Source organism: Coregonus lavaretus (assembly GCF_964263955.1).
Source record: "Coregonus lavaretus genome assembly, contig: HAP1_SCAFFOLD_4835, whole genome shotgun sequence".
In the NCBI taxonomy this organism is placed as follows: Eukaryota; Metazoa; Chordata; class Actinopteri; order Salmoniformes; family Salmonidae; genus Coregonus; species Coregonus lavaretus.
In genome coordinates, this window is record NW_028166862.1 from 4,968 (window position 1) to 25,000 (window position 20,033).

A 20,033-nucleotide genomic window follows, 5' to 3' on the forward strand; every position below is an offset into this window, starting at 1 on the left:
CCCAGCGTCGTCCAGGGAGGGGAGGGAATGGCCAGCAGGGATGTAGCTCAGTTGGTAGAGCATGGCGTTTGCAACGCCAGGGTTGTGGGTTCGATTCCCACGGGGGGCCAGTATGATAAAAAAAAAAATAATAATAATGTATGCACTCACTAACTGTAAGTCGCTCTGGATAAGAGCGTCTGCTAAATGACTAAAATGTTTTTTTTAATGTAAATCTATAGATGTCCTGTAGTTCCTGTATTATGGTTCTCTCTCCATGTCTTCCAGAGCTCCAGAACCCGTGGCCTGCCACTTAAAGGATCTGCTCCCCCCTGGCTGGTCAGTCACTCAGACCTTCTCATGGTTTCCTCCTCTAGAAACAGTGCCATTGTCTTCTAATATGTATAGCAGTGAATTATGAGCCCAATCCTTAGCGATCCCTAGTGATCCTTAGCAATCCTTAGCTATCTCTAGCGATCCTTAGCAATTCTTAGCTATCCTTAGCTATCCCTAGCGATTTTTCGCAATCCTTAGTGATAATTTGCTATCATTAGCTATCCCTAGCAATCCTTAGCTATCCCTAGCTATTCTTAGTAATCCTTTGCAATCCTTAGCGATCCTTAGCAATCCGTAGCTATCCTTAGCTATCCTTAGCAATCCTTAGCGATCATTGGTTATCCTTAGCGATCCTTAGCGATCCTTGGTTATCCTTAGCTATCCCTAATTACCCTTGGCGATCCTTGGTTATCCCTAGCTATCCCTAGTGATCCTTAGCGATCCTTGGTTATCCTTAGCTATCCCTAGAGATCCTTGGTTATCCTTAGAGATCCTTAGCTATCCTTGGTTATCCTTGGTTATCCTTAGCTATCCCTAGCGATCCTTAGTGATCCTTGGTTATCCTTAGCTATCTCTAGCGATCCTTAGCAATCCTTGGTAATCCTTAGCTATCCCTAGAGATCCTTGGTAATCCTTAGCTATCCCTGGAGATCCTTGGTTATCCTTAGCTATCTCTAGCTATCCCTAGAGATCCTTGGTTATCCTTAGCTATCTCTAGCTATCCCTAGAGATCCTTGGTTATCCTTAGCTATCCCTAGAGATCCTTGGTAATCCTTAGCTATCCCTAGAGATCATTGGTAATCCTTAGCTATCCCTATAGATCCTTGGTAATCCTTAGCTATCCCTAGCGATCCTTAGCGATCCTTGGTAATCCTTAGCGATCCCTGGAGATCCTTGGTAATCCTTAGCGATCCTTGGTGATCCTTAGCGATCCCTAGCACCGGATGTGGATCTAACGTTCGTCTGCTGATCGTTTAGAGCGCTCTGTTTTAGGGACCGCTCACTGTAGACGTCTGACTGCCAACACAGATTTAGATTCTCAATTGAGTTAGCTTTTTAGTCCAGGTCGAGGCTTAATCTTTGTGCTGGAAACCAGCGGTGGGTGTGATATATTGCTGATGGCTAAACTCTAACCTCTGTTTTGATCCATTCTATCTCTCAGCTGGACATGAAGTATTTATCTCCATTGTTGCTGGCTTATGAAGACCGGTTGAGTGAGAAAGATGCTCTTCTGCAGTCCTCGGAGGTAAGAGTGTGTGTGTGTGTGTGCGCGGATACACGTTTCTTTGTGTTTTTGCATAAGTTTCACCCTGTTATCCACTTGTTAATATCTTTACACTTTTGAAATGTGTTATGGTCTATATAACAGAGAAACAGCAGAGAGTTAAGAGCCAATGAAATGTGTTATGGTCTATTTAAACAGAGAAACAGCAGAGAGTTAAGATCCAATGAAATGTGTTATGGTCTATTTAAACAGAGAAACAGCAGAGAGTTAAGAGCCAATGAAATGTGTTATGGTCTATTTAAACAGAGAAACAGCAGAGAGTTAAGAGCCAATGAAATGTGTTATGGTCTATTTAAACAGAGAAACAGCAGAGAGTTAAGAGCCAATGAAATGTGTTATGGTCTATTTAAACAGAGAAACAGGAGAGAGTTAAGAGCCAATGAAAACACATCATGCTCAGCCAGTAAGTTAAAGTGTGGGGTGAAGCCATCCAATGAAAGTGAGTTAGGGGCATAGAGAGAGGCCTACCCAGACTCTGGGGCATAGAGAGAGGCCTACCCAGACTCTGGGGCATAGAGAGAGGCCTACCCAGACTCTGGGGCATAGAGAGAGGCCTACCCAGACTCTGGGGCATAGAGAGAGGCCTACCCAGACTCTGGGGCATAGAGAGAGGCCTACCCAGACTCTGGGGCATAGAGAGAGGCCTACCCAGACTCTGGGGCATAGAGAGAGGCCTACCCAGACTCTGGGGCATAGAGAGAGGCCTACCCAGACTCTGGGGCATAGAGAGAGGCCTACCCAGACTCTGGGGCATAGAGAGAGGCCTACCCAGACTCTGGGGCATAGAGAGAGGCCTACCCAGACTCTGGGGCATAGAGAGAGGCCTACCCAGACTCTGGGGCATAGAGAGAGGCCTACCCAGACTCTGGGGCATAGAGAGAGGCCTACCCAGACTCTGGTTGAAATATGCTCAACTATGTCGACTAAACTGTCAAACGGATTTGGAGAGCGAAAAACACAACTCCTCTTGGCTGGCCATTTTTCACTTAGTCTGCATCCCAAATAGCACCCTGTTCCCTATGCACCCTGGTCTAAAGTAGTGCACTATAAAGGGAATAGGGCACTACACTACAATGAACAAAAATATAAACGCAACATGTAAAGTGTTGGTCCCATGTTTCAGGAGCTGAAATAAAAGATCCCAGAAATGTACCATACGCACAAAAAGCTTATTTCTCTCAAATTTGGGCACAAATATGTTTACATCCATGTTAGTGAGCATTTCTCCTTTACCAATATAATCCACCCACCTGACAGGTGCGGCATATCAAGAAGATGATTAAACAGCATGGTTGTTACACAGATACACCTTGTGCTGGGGACAATAAAAAGGCCACTTTAAAATGTGCAGTTTTGTCACACAACACAATGCCACAGATGTCTCACATTTTGAGGGAGTGTGCAATTGCAGCTGACTGCAGGAATGTCCACCATAGCTGTTGCCAGAGAATTGAATGTTCAAGTCTCTACCATAAGCCACCTCCAACGTTGTGAACAGAGTGCCCCATGGTGGCGGTGGGGTTATGGTATGGGCAGGCATAAGCTACGGACAACAAACACAATTGCATTTTATCAATTGCAATTTGAATGCACAGAGATACCGTGACAAGATACTGAGGCCCATTGTCGTGCCATTCATCCGCCGCCATCACCTCATGTTTCAGCATGATAATGCATGGGTACATGTCGCAAGGATCTGTACACAAATCCTGGAATCTGAAGATTTCACAGATTCTTCCATGGCCTGCATACTCACCAGACATGTCACCCATTGAGCATGTTTGGGATGCTCTGGATCGACATGTACGACAGCGTGTTCCAGTTCCCGACAATATCCAGCAACGTCACACAGCCATTGAAGAGGAGTGGGACAACATTCCACAGGCCATAATCAACAGCCTGATCAACTCTATGCGAAGGAGATGTGTCGCGCTGCATGAGGCAAATGGTGATCACACCAGATACTGACTGGTTTTCTGATCCATGCCCCTACTTTTTTAATGGTATCTGTGACCAACAGATGCAAATCTGTATTTCCAGTAATGTGAAATCCATAGATTAGGGCCTAATGAATTTATTTCAATTGACTGATTTCCTTATATAATAATGTAACTCAGTAAAATCTTTGAAGTTGTTGCATGTTGGGTTTATATTTTTGTTCAATATATATAGGGTGCCATTTTGGACGCTACTCTAGAGAGTTCATCTTCAAAGAGTTTCATTTCTCATAGAGATAAAGGAGTATAATTTATATCAATGGAGTTCCTCTGTGCTTCATAAATATACTTCTGTTATATAAAAACGGCAGAATCTTTTACAACCTCAGGACCCCTTAATCATAAATAGGTGTAGGACTGCTGCCTGGTTGATCAGGCTATTGGGAGTCAGTGGGAGAGACACCATGCTTTGAGTTCTAGAAGTTGAATTTAGGCATCAATATTCCTCTCACACAACCAATCAGCCAGATACAGACTCCCAGACAGACTCCCAGACAGCCAAATTCGTGATGTACTGTAGTGCCTTGCGGTCGGAGGCTGAGCAGTTGCCATACCAGGCTGTGATGCAACCAGTCAGGATGCTCTCGATGGTGCAGCTGTATAACCTTTTTGAGGATCTGAGGACCCATGCCAAATATTTTCAGTCTCCTGAGGGGGAATAGGCTTTGTCATGCCCTCTTCACGACTGTCTTGGTGTGCTTGGACCAATTTGTTGGTGATGTGGACATCAAGGAACTTGAAGCTCTAGACCCGCTCCACTACAGCCCCAACGATGAGAATGGGGGCGTGCTGGGTCCTCTTCTTTTTCCTGTAGTCCAGAATCATCTCCTTTGTCTTGATCACGTTGAGGAAGAGGTTGTTATCCTGGCACCACACGGCCAGGTCTCTGACCTCCTCCCTATAGGCTGTCTCGTCATTGTCGGTGATCAGGCCTACCACTGTTGTGTCATCGGCAAACTTAATGATGGTGTTGGAGTCGTGCCTGGCCATGCAGTCATGAGTGAACAGGGAGTACAGGAGGGGACTGAGCACGCACCCCTGAGGGGCCCCCTGTGTTGAGGATCAGTGTGGCAGATGTGTTGTTACCTACCCTTACCACCAGGGGGTGGCCCGTCAGGAAGTCCAGGATCCAGTTGCAGAGGGAGGTGTTTAGTCCCAGGGTCTTTAGCTTAGTGATGAGCTTTGAGGGCTCTATGGTGTATACTCCTGAGTGGCGCAGTGGTCTAAGGCCACTAGAGATCCTGGTTCGAATCCAGGCTCTGTCGTAGCCGGCCGTGACCGGGAGACCCATGGGGCGGCGCACAATTGGCCAGCGTCGTCCAGGGTAGGGGAGGGAATGGCCGGCAGGGATGTAGCTCAGTTGGTAGAGCATGGCGTTTGCAACGCCAGGGTTGTGGGTTCGATTCCCACGGGGGGTATGAAAAAAAAAAAAAGTAATCTATGCACTAACTGTAAGTCGCTCTGGATAAGAGCGTCTGCTAAATGACGTAAATGGTAAATGGTGTTGAACGCTGAGCTGTAGTCAATGAATAGCATTCTCACATAGGTGTTCCTTTTGTCCAGGTGTGAAAGGGCAGTGTGGAGTGCAATAGAGATTGCATCATCTGTGGATCTGTTGGGGGTGGTATGCAAATTGGAGTGGGTCTAGAGTTTCTGGGATAATGGTGTTAATGTGAGCCATGACCAGCCTTTCAAAGCACTTCATGGCTACAGACGTGAGTGCTACGGGTCGGTAGTCATTTAGGCAGGTTACCTTAGTGTTCTTGGGCACAGGGACTATGATGGTCTGCGAGAAACATAGACTCAGACAGAGAGAGGTTGAAAATGTCAGTGAAGACACTTGCCAGTTGGTCAGCGCATGCTCGGAGTACACATCCTGTTAATCCGTCTGGCCCTGCGGCCTTGTGAATGTTGACCTGTTTAAAGGTCTTACTCACATCGGCTACGGAGAGCGTGATCACACAGTCGTCAGGAACAGCTGATGCTCTCATGCATGTTTCAGTGTTACTTGCCTCGAAGCGAGCATAGAAGTGATTTAGCTCGTCTGGTAGGCTTGTGTCACTGGGCAGCTCGCGGCTGTGCTTCCCTTTTGTAGTCTGTAATAGTTTGCAAGCCCTGCCACATCCGACGAGCGTCAGAGCCGGTGTAGTACGATTCAATCTTAGTCCTGTATTGACTCTTTGCCTGTTTGATGGTTAGTCGGAGGGCATAGCGGGATTTCTTATAAGCTCTACCCTTTTAGCTCAGTGCGGATGTTGCCTGTAATCCATGGCTTCTGGTTGTGGTATGTTCGTACGGTCACTGTGGGGACGACGTCATCGATGCACTTATTGATGAAGCCAGTGACTGATGTGGTGTACTCCTCAATGCCATCGGATGAGTCCCGGAACATATTCCAGTCTGTGCTAGCGAAACAGTCCTGTAGCTTAGCATCTGCGTCATCTGACCACTTCTGTATTGACGGAGTCACTGGTGCTTCCTGCTTTAGTTTTTGCTTGTAATCAGGAATCAGGAGGATATAATTATGGTCAGATTTGCCAAATGGAGGGCGAGGGAGAGCTTTGTACGTGTCTCTGTGTGTGGAGTAAAGGTGGTCTCTAGAGTTTTAAAAAATGTCCCTGCATTAAAGTCCCCGGTCACGTATACAGTTCATTGAGTGCGGTTTTAGTGCCAGCATCGGTTTGTGGTGGTAAATAGACAGCTACGAAGAATATAGATGAAAACTCTCTTGGTAAATAGTGTGGTCTGCAGCTTATCATGAGATACTCTACCTCAGGCGAGCAAAACATCGAGACTTCCTTAGATATCGTGCACCAGCTGTTGTTTACAAAAATACCAGAGGCTGCTGTTCTATCCTGCTGATACAGTGTATAACCCACCAGCTGTATGTTATTTATGTCTTCGTTCAGCCACGACTCGGTGAAACATAAGATATTACAGTTTTTAATGTCCCGTTGGTAGGATATTCCTGCCTGTAGTTCGTCCACTTTATTATCAAGCGATTGTAAATTGGCCAATAGTATCGATGGCATTTTTTTAATTGAGGAGAAGTCTAAATGAGTGATTTAGCTGTGGTGCTAGTGTTAATATCAGCCCTGAGAAGTCTAAATGAGTGATTTAGCTGTGGTACTAGTGTTAATATCAGCCCTGAGAAGTCTAAATGAGTGATTTAGCTGTGGTGCTAGTGTTAATATCAGCCCTGAGAAGTCTAAATGAGTGATTTAGCTGTGGTGCTAGTGTTAATATCAGCCCTGAGAAGTCTAAATGAGTGATTTAGCTGTGGTGCTAGTGTTAATATCAGCCCTGAGAAGTCTAAATGAGTGATTTAGCTGTGGTGCTGGTGTTAATATCAGCCCTGAGAAGTCTAAATGAGTGATTTAGCTGTGGTGCTGGTGTTAATATCAGCCCTGAGAAGTCTAAATGAGTGATTTAGCTGTGGTGCTGGTGTTAATATCAGCCCTGAGAAGTCTAAATGAGTGATTTAGCTGTGGTGCTGGTGTTAATATCAGCCCTGAGAAGTCTAAATGAGTGATTTAGCTGTGGTGCTAGTGTTAATATCAGCCCTGAGAAGTCTAAATGAGTGATTTAGCCGTGGTGCTGGTGTTAATATCAGCCCTGAGAAGTCTAAATGAGTGATTTAGCTGTGGTGCTGGTGTTAATATCAGCCCTGAGAAGTCTAAATGAGTGATTTAGCTGTGGTGCTGGTGTTAATATCAGCCCTGAGAAGTCTAAATGAGTGATTTAGCCGTGGTGCTGGTGTTAATATCAGCCCTGAGAAGTCTAAATGAGTGATTTAGCTGTGGTGCTGGTGTTAATATCAGCCCTGAGAAGTCTAAATGAGTGATTTAGCCGTGGTGCTGGTGTTAATATCAGCCCTGCAGTAGTCTAAATGAGTGATTTAGCCGTGGTGCTGGTGTTAATATCAGCCCTGCAGTAGTCTAAATGAGTGATTTAGCCGTGGTGCTGGTGTTAATATCAGCCCTGAGAAGACTAAATGAGTGATTTAGCTGTGGTGCTGGTGTTAATATCAGCCCTGAGAAGACTAAATGAGTGATTTAGCTGTGGTGCTGGTGTTAATATCAGCCCTGAGAAGACTAAATGAGTGATTTAGCTGTGGTGCTGGTGTTAATATCAGCCCTGAGAAGACTAAATGAGTGATTTAGCTGTGGTGCTGGTGTTAATATCAGCCCTGAGAAGACTAAATGAGTGATTTAGCTGTGGTGCTGGTGGTAATATCAGCCCTGAGAAGTTAGCTGTGGTGCTGGTGGTAATATCAGCCCTGAGAAGTTAGCTGTGGTGCTAGTGGTAATATCAGCCCTGAGAAGTTAGCTGTGGTGCTAGTGTTAATATCAGCCCTGAGAAGTCTAAATGAGTGATTTAGCTGTGGTGCTGGTGTTAATATCAGCCCTGAGAAGTCTAAATGAGTGATTTAGCCGTGGTGCTGGTGGTAATATCAGCCCTGCAGTAGTCTAGGCATTACACTCTGACTCCATCATGTCAGTGGATATTTCTGGGTGTTTCTGGGGATGTGTCCCAAATGGCACCTTATTCCCTTTATAGTGGACTACTTTTGATCAGGGCCCATAGTGTAGTGCACTATAATATATATATACACTATGGGCCCTGATCAGACAGTTTAAATATGGCTCCCAATCAGAGACAACCAGCCAACAGCTGACACTCGTTGCCTCTGATTGGGAGTCACTCAGGCAAACATAGAAATTAACAAACTAGAACCCCCAACATAGAAATACACCACATAGAACAAACACACCCTGGCTCAACAACTAGAGTCCCATAGCCAGGGTGTGACAATTTGTGGTGTTTCTACAGTTTTAAAAGATGAACTTGATGTGACAGGAAGATATGTAGATTAAATATAGACTTGACTTGATTACATATTCTGTTTCAAATCGAGGTTATATATTCCCGTTGTGTATTTTCGAGATCAAGTGTTCATAGCGTTTAAGGCAGTGCCACAGCAACACACACACACACACACACACACACACACACACACACACACACACACACACACACACACACACACACACACACACACACACACACACACACACACACACACACACACACAGTTGCTGGGTTCAAACGATAGAGATCTCAGACTTGAAAGACTATTTCTCCTGCAGCAGAATCCTTCCTCTCTGATATGGTAAAGTCCACAGCTCTACAAGGGTCTTTCAGGGGATAGTCATCAGTGAATGAGGCTGTTGCTCCACTGGGAGCTGAATAAGGAATAAGGCTGAAAAGGAATAAAAAGAATAATGCATTTTAGGATTTCCTCCCTTACCCCTGCTCTGCCTTCTTTCTCCCTCTCCTCTCCTCTCCTCTCCTCTCCTTTCCTCTCCTCTCCTCTCCTCTCCTCTCCTCTCCTCTCCTCTCCTCTCCTCTCCTCTCCTCTCCTCTCCTCTCCTCTCCTCTCCTCTCCTCTCCTCTCCTCTCCCTCCCCTCCCCTCCCCTCCCTCCTCTCCTCTCCTCTCCTCTCCTCTCCTCTCCTCTCCTCTCCTCTCCTCTCCTCTCCTCTCCTCTCCTCTCCTCTCCTCTCCTCTCCTCTCCTCTCCTCTCCTCTCCTCTCCTCTCCTCTCCTCTCCTCTCCTCTCCCCTCCCCTCCTCTCCTCTCCTCCCTCTCTCCTCTCCTCTCCTCTCCTCTCCTCTCCTCTCCTCTCCTCCCCTCTCCTCCCCTCTGCCTCCCTCTTAGCAGAGATAGGGTTCTAATCCTCCCCTAAGGAAGTGAAACGTCTTATAATCCTTCTTCCTTCTTCTCACCATCCAAACTCCTCTTCATCCTCAGATGCAGCTCTCCTCCTCTTCCATCCCCCTCCTCTGCATCCAGCAGCTCTCCTCCTCTCATCCCCAGCAGCTCTCCCCTCCTCTCATCCCAGCAGCTCTCCTCCTCTCATCCCCAGCGCTCTCCTCCTCTTCATCCCCAGCAGCTCTCCTCCTCTTCATCCCCAGCAGCTCTCCTCCTCTTCAGTCCTCAGCAGCTCTCCTCCTCTTCATCCCCAGCAGCTCTCCTCCTCTTCATCCCCAGCAGCTCTCCTCCTCTTCATCCTCAGCAGCTCTCCTCCTCTTCATCCTCAGCAGCTCTCCTCCTCTCATCCCCAGCAGTACTCCTCCTCCCAGACTCTAAATGTATCAGCAGTATGTACAGTTGAAGTCAGAATTTTTACATTACACCTTAGCCAAATACATTTCAATTCAGTTTTTTCACAATTCCTGACATTTAATCCTAGTAAAAAATTCCCTGTCTTAGGTCAGTTAGGATCACCAGTTATTTTAAGAATGTGAAATGTCAAGAATAATAGTAGAGAGAATTATTTCTTTCAGCTTTTATTTCTTTCATCACATTCCCAGTGGGTCAGAAGTTTACATACACTCAATTAGTATTTGGTAGCATTGCCTTTAAATTGTTTAACTTGGGTCAAATGTTTTGGGTAGCCTTCCACAAGCTTCCCACAATCAGTTGGGTGAATTTTGACCCATTCCTCCTGACAGAGCTGGTGTAACTGAGTCAGGTTTGTAGGCTCCTTGCTCACAACACGCTTTTTCAGTTCTGCCCACAAATGTTCTATAGGATTGAGGTCAGGCTTTGTGATGGCCACCTCCAATACCTTGACTTTGTTGTCCTTAAGCCATTTTGCCACAACTTTGGAAGTATGCTTGGGGTCATTGTCCATTGGAAGACCTATTTGCGACCAAGCTTTAACTTCCTGACTGATGTCTTGAGATGTTGCTTCAATATATCCACATCATTTTCCTTCCTCATGATGCCATCTATTTTGTGAAGTGCACCAGTCCCTCCTGCAGCAAAGCACCCCCACAGCATGATGCTGCCACCCCCGTGTTTCAAGGTTGGGATGGTGTTCTTCGGCTTGAAAGCATCCCCCTTTTTCCTCCAAAACATAACGATGGTCATTATGGCCAAACAGTTCTATTTTTGTTTCATCAGACCAGAGGACATTTCTCCAAAAAGTGCAATCTTTGTCCCCATGTGCAGTTGCAAACCATAGTCTGGTTTTGTTATGGCGGTTTTGGAGCAGTGGCTTCTCCTTGCTGAGCGGCCTTTCAGGTTATGTCGATATAGGACTCGTTTTACTGTGGATATAGATACTTTTGTACCTGTTTCCTCCAGCATCTTCACAAGGTCCTTTGCTGTTGTTCTGGGATTGATTTGCACTTTTCGCACCAAAGTACGTTAATCTCTAGGAGACAGAACACGTCGACTTCCTGAGTGGTATGACGGCTGCGTGGTCCCATGGTGTTTATACTTGCGTACTATTGTTTGTACAGATGAACGTGGTACCTTCAGGCTTTTGGAAATTGCTCCCAAGGATGAACCAGACTTATGGAGGTCTACAAATTTTTTTCGGAGGTCTTGGCTGATTTCTTTTGATTTTCCCATGATGTCAAGCAAAGAGGCACTGAGTTTGAAGGTAGGCCTTGAAATAAATCCACAGGTACACCTCCAATTGACTAAAATTATGCCAGTTAGCCTATCAGAAGCTTCTAAAGCCATGACATCATTTTCTGGAATTTTCCAAGCTGTTTAAATGCACAGTCAACTTAGTGGTATGTAAACTTCTGACCCACTGAATTGTGATACAGTGAATTATAAGTGAAATCATCTGTCTGTAAACAATTGTTGGAAAAATTACTTGTGTCATGCACAAAGTAGATGTCCCGACCAACTTGCCAAAAACTATAGTTTGTTAACAATACATTTTTGGAGTGGTTGAAAAAAGAGTTTAATGACTCCAACCTCAGTGTATGTAAACTTCCGACTTCAACTGTATAAATACTAGCCAGCAGCTGTCCTCCTCCCGATCTGTCTTTTATACTGTGTGTCTGTAGAAGTTGTACTGTTCTGGATTTCAAGAGCTGGATTGTCCTGATATAGGGTATAGTACAATTGATATGCAGCAGAGACAGATCCTGATATAGGGTATAATACAGTTGATATGCAGCAGAGACAGGTCCTGATATAGGGTATAATACAGTTGATATGCAGCAGAGACAGTTCCTGATATAGGGTATAGTACAGTTGATATGCAGCAGAGACAGGTCCTGATATAGGGTATAATACAGTTGATATGCAGCAGAGACAGGTCCTGATATAGGGTATAATACAGTTGATATGCAGCAGAGACAGGTCCTGATATAGGGTATAGTACAGTTGATATGCAGCAGAGACAGGTCCTGATATAGGGTATAGTACAGTTGATATGCAGCAGAGACAGGTCCTGATATAGGGTATAATACAGTTGATATGCAGCAGAGACAGGTCTTACACATCAGTTATTGTAAGTGGATGCATGTGGTGCTCTGTTTGTTTGTTTGTTGAAGAAGCTGGTGCAAATTCAGATGGAGAGCTAATACTAGTAGGCTCGATCTCTTTAAGATCAGTAGAAACCTTCAAAGTGATTAGTACTGGAGTAGTGTTCACCTGTTAGGATAGATGGGATTAGTACTGGAGTAGTGTTCACCTGTTAGGATAGCTGGGATTAGTCCTGGAGTAGTGTTCACCTTTTAGGATAGCTGGGATTAGTACTGGAGTAGTGTTCACACTGTTAGGGATAGCTGGGATTAGTACTGGAGTAGTGTTCACCTGTTAGGATAGCTGGATTAGTCCTGGAGTAGTGTTCACCTGTTAGGATAGCTGGGATTAGTACTGGAGTAGTGTTCACCTGTTAGGATAGCTGGGATTAGTGCTGGAGTAGTGTTCACCTGTTAGGGATAGCTGGGATTAGTACTGGAGTAGTGTTCACCTGTAAGGATAGCTGGATTAGTACTGGAGTAGTGTTCACCTGTTAGGATAGCTGGGATTAGTACTGGAGTAGTGTTCACCTGTAAGGATAGCTGGGATTAGTACTGGAGTAGTGTTCACCTGTTAGGATAGCTGGGATTAGTACTGGAGTAGTGTTCACCTGTTAGGATAGCTGGGATTAGTACTGGAGTAGTGTTCACCTGTTAGGATAGCTGGGATTAGTACTGGAGTAGTGTTCACCTGTTAGGATAGCTGGGATTAGTACTGGAGTAGTGTTCACCTGTTAGGATAGCTGGGATTAGTACTGGAGTAGTGTTCACCTGTTAGGATAGCTGGGATTAGTACTGGAGTAGTGTTCACCTGTTAGGATAGCTGGGATTAGTCCTGGAGTAGTGTTCACCTGTAAGGATAGCTGGGATTAGTACTGGAGTAGTGTTCACCTGTTAGGATAGCTGGGATTAGTACTGGAGTAGTGTTCACCTGTTAGGATAGATGGGATTAGTACTGGAGTAGTGTTCACCTGTAAGGACAGCTGCTAGACTGAGCTCTGTGAGCTGTCCAGGCAGTGCTTGTGATTGTGATCCAGGGTGAACGCTTAGTTGTGTTTTTTATTGATTGATTGATTGTGTCTAGGAGGAGTTGAGGAGGTTCCGGGGCGTGTGGAGGAGGTGGTGCAGGAGAACCAGAAGTTACACCAGGACCTGAAACAGACAGGAGGAGTCAGCCACAAGGAGTGGTGAGTACTTTGGCTGTCTCTCTCTCTGTCTCTCTCTGTCTCTCTCTCTCTCTCTCTCTCTCTCTCTCTCTCTCTCTCTCTCTCTCTCTCTCTCCTCTCTCTCTCTCTTCTCTCTCTCTCTCTCTCTCTCTCTCTCTCTCTCTCTCTGTCTCTGTCTCTCTCTCTCTGTCTCTCTCTCTCTGTCTCTGTCTCTGTCTCTGTCTCTGTCTCTGGTCTCTGTCTCTGTCTCTCTCAGTCTCTCTGTCTCTATGTCTGTCTGTCTGTTTGTCTGTGTGTGTGTGTGTGAGAGAGAGAGAGGAGAGACTGTCTTGACATTTTTCTATCTCCCCCCTCCTCTCCTCCCCCTTTCCCTCCCACTCCCCCTCCTCTCCTCCCCCCTCCTCTCTCCCTCCCCTCCCCCTCCTCTCCTCCCTCCTCCCCCCTCCTCTCCTCCCTCCTCCCCCCTCCTCTCCTCCCTCCTCCCCCCTCCTCTCCTCCCTCCCCCCTCCTCTCCTCCCTCCTCCCCCTCCTCTCCTCCCTCCTCCCCCTCCTCTCCTCCCTCCTCCCCCCTCCTCTCCTCCCACCCCCCCCCTCCTCTCCTCCTCCTTTCCCTCCCACTCCCCCTCCTCTCCTCCCACCTCCCCCCTCCTCTCCTCCCCCTCCCACTCCCCCTCCTCTCCTCCCACCTCCCCTCCCCCCTCCTCCTCCCTCCCCTCCCCCCTCTCCTCCCCAGGAGGCAGCTCCAGGAGCAGGCCCGTCTGGTACTTCAGGAGAACCAGGTCCTGATAGACCAGCTGGAGGTGCAGCATGCTAAGGCTAAGGACAGTCACGGGAGACATCTGACTGAGGGTAGGGAGGGACAGACACCAGTAATCCCCACTTTCAGACTCTACTATATTAAACTAGCTATATTCTGTTTGTACATTCTATACATTCAGATTAACACTGTATCAAATTGTCGTTCTCAAACCCTGCTGTAGGTGTATGGTAGAATTCTTCACAGAATTGAAAGTTATCAAGGATCTCCATTAACTGTTCCCCCCCTCCCTCCCTCCTCTCTCCTCTCCTCCCCTCCTCCCTCCCTCTCCCTCCTCCTCTCTCCTCCTCCCCTCCTCCCTCTCTCCCTCCTCCCTCCCTCTCTCCTCTCCTCTCCTCCCCCATCCCTCCCCCTTCTCCTCTCCTCTCCTCTCCTCTCCTCTCCTCTCCTCTCCTCTCCTCTCCTCTCCTCTCCTCTCCTCTCCTCTCCTCTCCTCTCCTCTCCCCCTCCCTCCTCTCCCCCCTCTCCAGTCTCTAAGGTGTGTAAGCAGCTGATGTTGCTGGAGGCAGAGAAGCAGAGGCTGGAGGGGGAGCTGGAGGAGACGAGGCGAGAGCTCCACACTCTGCAGGCAGAACACCTCCAGACACGGTGCAGTCTGGAGAACGCTGTCAGCTGGGACGAACACCACGCTATCGCAACCAAACTCAAACGGTAGATGGTTATAAATACACCGACTCAAACGGTAGATGGTTATAAATACACCGACTCAAACGGTAGATGGTTATAAATACACCGACTCAAACAGTAGATGGTTATAAATACACCGACTCAAACGGTAGATGGTTATAAATACACCGACTCAAACTGTAGATGTTATAAATACACCGACTCAAACTGTACAAAGATACTGACTGACACAAACTCAAACAGTAGATAGATTCGCTACAGACTCCCCAGACTAACTTCAATGGACCTTCAGAGGAAGAGTCTTCAAATACATTTTTACATTTTAGTCATTTAGCAGGCGCTCTTATCCAGAGCCACTTACAGTTAGTGAGTCATTTAGCAGACGCTCTTATCCCAGAGCCACTTACAGTTAGTGAGTCATTTAGCAGACGCTCTTATCCAGAGCCACCTACAGTTAGTGAGTGCATATATTTTCATACTGGCCCCCCGTGGGAAATGAACCCACAACCCTGGCGTTGCAAGCACCATGCTCTATCTGGGCCCACCATGGAAACGAACCCACAACCTGGCGTTGCAAGCGCCATGCTCTACCAACTGAGCTACAGGAGGGCTCAGTTGACTGGGTCTGAATAAATCCATTCATTAAGAGCCAGAGAGGACCAGGTATACCCAGAGAACAACATCCTCTAACCGACTCCATCCACCACCCGTTACGTCTCTTTCATTGGAAATTCCTTTCATCAAATATTGCCTTTATAAATTGGACCTATTAGACTAATATACTTTTAGTGATAACCTTTCCATTCCACTCTATTAATTGGCTCAAATGACTTGTAAGACTTCCAGCTGAATACTTCATGAATTGGGCAGCGGCCCAAATGGCACCCTCTTCCCTACATACTGGACTACCTCTGATCAGGGCCTATAGGGGGTGTAGTGCACTATATTAGGGAATGGGGTGCTGTTTGGGACACAGTCTTAGAGTGGTATATGTAGCTGACTGCATACCACCCTATATCACACAGATACACTATATACTGCAGCTGACTGCATACCACCCTATATCACACAGAGACACTATATACTGCAGCTGACTGCATACCACCCTATATCACACAGAGACACTATATACTGCAGCTGACTGCATACCACCCTATATCACACAGAGACACTATATACTGCAGCTGACTGCATACCACCCTATATCACACAGATACACTATATACTGCAGCTGACTGCATACCACCCTATATCACACAGATACACTATATACTGCAGCTGACTGCATACCACCCTATATCACACAGATACACTATATACTGTAGCTGACTGCATACCACCCTATATCACACAGAGACACTATATACTGCAGCTGACTGCATACCACCCTATATCACACAGAGACACTATATACTGCCATACGTTCCTTTTCACACCAGACAGACAGATCACATGACTATTCTGTTATCAGAGCTGAGATTACAACTAGACAGACAGATCACATGACTATTCTGTTATCAGAGCTGAGACTACAACTAGACAGACAGATCACATGACTATTCTGTTATCAGAGCTGAGATTACAACCAGACAGACAGATCACATGACTATTCTGTTATCAGAGCTGAGATTACAACTAGACAGACAGATCACATGACTATTCTGTTATCGGAGCTGAGATTACAACTAGACAGACAGATCACATGACTATTCTGTTATCAGAGCTGAGATTACAACCAGACAGACAGATCACATGACTATTCTGTTATCAGAGCTGAGATTACAACTAGACAGACAGATCACATGACTATTCTGTTATCAGAGCTGAGATTACAACTAGACAGACAGATCACATGACTATTCTGTTATCAGAGCTGAGATTACAACCAGACAGACAGATCACATGACTATTCTGTTATCAGAGCTGAGATTACAACCAGACAGACAGATCACATGACTATTCTGTTATCAGAGCTGAGATTACAACTAGACAGACAGATCACATGACTATTCTGTTATCAGAGCTGAGACTACAACTAGACAGACAGATCACATGACTATTCTGTTATCAGAGCTGAGATTACAACTAGACAGACAGATCACATGACTATTCTGTTATCAGAGCTGAGATTACAACCAGACAGACAGATCACATGACTATTCTGTTATCAGAGCTGAGATTACAACTAGACAGACAGATCACATGACTATTCTGTTATCAGAGCTGAGATTACAACTAGACAGACAGATCACATGACTATTCTGTTATCAGAGCTGAGATTACAACCAGACAGACAGATCACATGACTATTCTGTTATCAGAGCTGAGATTACAACCAGACAGACAGATCACATGACTATTCTGTTATCAGAGCTGAGATTACAACCAGACAGACAGATCACATGACTATTCTGTTATCAGAGCTGAGTTTACAACTAGACAGACAGATCACATGACTATTCTGTTATCAGAGCTGAGATTACAACTAGACAGACAGATCACATGACTATTCTGTTATCAGAGCTGATATTACAACCAGACAGACAGATCACATGACTATTCTGTTATCAGAACTGAGATTACAACTAGACAGACTCGTGTCCTAGTTTCTGATCTTTTGAAAAATGACTGAACGTTCTAAAAGAGTTTAGATCGTGGTGAGACGAGATGGCTTAATTCCTCCCCGACTCCCAACTATGTTGTCAATAAGCCTGTAGGTTTTCCTCATACTCAGTGTTTGTAGGGCGGCGTTACTTCAGACGTGGTCATAGATTTAGACGTGGCCTCAAAATGTCAGCTACCCTCCTGTTCTGGTTGGTACTGCAGTAAACCCACTGATAGACTATTGATCAGCTACCCTCCTGTTCTGGTTGGTCCTGCAGTAAACCCACTGATAGACTATTGATCAGCTACCCTCCTGTTCTGTTTGGTACTGCAGTAAACCCACTGTTAGACTATTGATCAGCTACCCTCCTGTTCTGGTTGGTACTGCAGTAAACCCACTGTTAGACTATTGATCAGCTACCCTCCTGTTCTGGGTTTGGTACTGCAGTAAACCCACTGATAGACTATTGATCAGCTACCCTCCTGTTCTGGGTTTGGTACTGCAGTAAACCCACTGTTAGACTATTGATCAGCTACCCTCCTGTTCTGGTTGGTCCTGCAGTAAACCCACTGATAGACTATTGATCAGCTACCCTCCTGTTCTGGTTGGTACTGCAGTAAACCCACTGATAGACTATTGATCAGCTACCCTCCTGTTCTGGGTTTGGTCCTGCAGTAAACCCACTGATAGACTATTGATCAGCTACCCTCCTGTTCTGGTTGGTCCTGCAGTAAACCCACTGATAGACTATTGATCTGCACCATATAACAGAGATGTGGAACATAACTTAGGGGCTGAAGATGGCTTTAATTATCACCTCACACATCTCAAACACTAAAAGTGTGTGTGTATGTGCATGTTTGTGTGTGTGTGTATGTGTGTGTGCATGCATGTATGCATGCATGTCTGTGTGTTTGTGTGTTTGTGCGTTTGTGTGTTTGTGTGTTTTGTGTGTGTGTGTGTGTGCATGTCTGTGTGTTTGTGTGTTTTGTGTGTGTGTGTGTGTGTGTGTGTGTGTGTGTGTGTGTGTGTCTGTGTGCTCTCTACTCTAGCCAACTGGAGGCTGATTCAGGCCGTCAGCAGAGTGTGGTCGAGGAGCTGCAGCAGAGAGTGACTAGTCTACAGACAGAGAAGAACCGTCTGGTGTTGGACAAAACCAACCTGGCTGCTGACATCCAGAGGATGGAGGCCGAACTGGAGGTGTCTCGACATGCCAACAGGTACACAGACCCTGACCTCTGACCTTAACCCTGACCCTGACCTCACTGCTGACATCCAGAGGATGGAGGCTGAACTGGAGGTGTCTCGACATGCCAACAGCTAACTAGAGACAGAGGTTACATCCCAAATGGCACCCTATTCCCTATATAGTGTACTACTTTTGACCAGAGCCTTATGGGAACTGCCAAAATGGTATGGCAACAGGTCCTTATGGTAACAGGTGTTGGGTGCTAACTTCTAAACTTGAAATATCCTCAGTCATGTGGAAATCTACTGAGTGAGAAAGGGAGGAAGAACATGTTATTGATAAATCTCAGGTATCCTCTGGAGAGGAGAAGGGCCACAGTCTGGTTCCAGTCAGAAGAACATGTTATTGATAAATCTCAGGGATCCTCTGGAGAGGAGAAGGGCCACAGTCTGGTTCCAGTCAGAAGAACATGTTATTGATAAATCTCAGGGATCCTCTGGAGAGGAGAAGGGCCACAGTCTGGTTCCAGTCAGAAGAACATGTTATTGATAAATCTCAGGGATCCTATGGAGAGGAGAAGGGCCACAGTCTGGTTCCAGTCAGAAGAACATGTTATTGATAAATCTCAGGGATCCTCTGGAGAGGAGAAGGGCCACAGTCTGGTTCCAGTCAGAAGAACATGTTATTGATAAATCTCAGGGATCCTCTGGAGAGGAGAAGGGCCACAGTCTGGTTCCAGTCAGAAGAACATGTTATTGATAAATCTCAGGGATCCTCTGGAGAGGAGAAGGGCCACAGTCTGGTTCCAGTCAGAAGAACATGTTATTGATAAATCTCAGGGATCCTATGGAGAGGAGAAGGGCCACAGTCTGGTTCCAGTCAGAAGAACATGTTATTGATAAATCTCAGGGATCCTCTGGAGAGGAGAAGGGCCACAGTCTGGTCTGCCAGAATAAATGAAACACCAACATAAAGTGCCTTAATAGGGCGTTGGGCCACCAGCCAGAACAGCTTCAATGCTCCTTGGCATAGATTCTACGTCTGGAACTCTATTGGAGGGATGCGACACCATTCTTCCATGAGAAATTCCATAATTTGGTGTTTTGTTGATGGTGGTGGAAAACACTGTCTCAGGCGCCGCTCCAGAATCTCCCATCTAGTGACTGAGACGGCCAGGGCATATGGTTTACATCGTGTTCATGCTCATCAAACCATTCAGTGACCAGTTGTGCCCTGTGGATGGGGGGCATTGTCATCCTGGAAGAGACCACTCCCATCAGGATCGAAATGCTTCACCATTGGTTGAAGGTGATCACTCAGAACGGCTGTGTATTTATTGGCGTTAACCATGCCCTCTAAGGGGTTGAGTGGACCTGAACCATGCCCTCTAAGGGGTTGAGTGGACCTGAACCATGCCCTCTAAGGGGTTGAGTGGACCTGAACCATGCCCTCTAAGGGGTTGAGTGGACCTGAACCATGCCCTCTAAGGGGTTGAGTGGACCTGAACCATGCCCTCTAAGGGGTTGAGTGGACCTGAACCATGCCCTCTAAGGGGTTGAGTGGACCTGAACCGTGCCCTCTAAGGGGTTGAGTGGACCTGAACCGTGCCCTCTAAGGGGTTGGACCTGAACCATGCCCTCTAAGGGGTTGAGTGGACCTGAACCATGCCCTCTAAGGGGTTGAGTGGACCTGAACCAT

At 46.3% G+C, this 20,033-nt stretch overlaps 1 protein-coding gene across 1 annotated transcript in view; it reads left to right on the top strand.

The window, feature by feature from the left end:
• Window positions 1-267: 267 nt before the first annotated feature.
• The window catches only part of LOC311114199 (centrosomal protein of 89 kDa-like), a gene marked incomplete at both ends in the record, with an annotated part of 35,750 nt that continues 15,984 nt past the window's right edge, over window positions 268-20,033 (top strand). Inside the window, 7 exon segments of the mRNA XM_084189470.1 lie at window positions 268-318; window positions 1,478-1,561; window positions 13,016-13,031; window positions 13,034-13,118; window positions 13,831-13,946; window positions 14,385-14,565; window positions 18,199-18,366. Coding sequence (XP_084045596.1) covers window positions 268-318; window positions 1,478-1,561; window positions 13,016-13,031; window positions 13,034-13,118; window positions 13,831-13,946; window positions 14,385-14,565; window positions 18,199-18,366 — 701 coding nt within the window.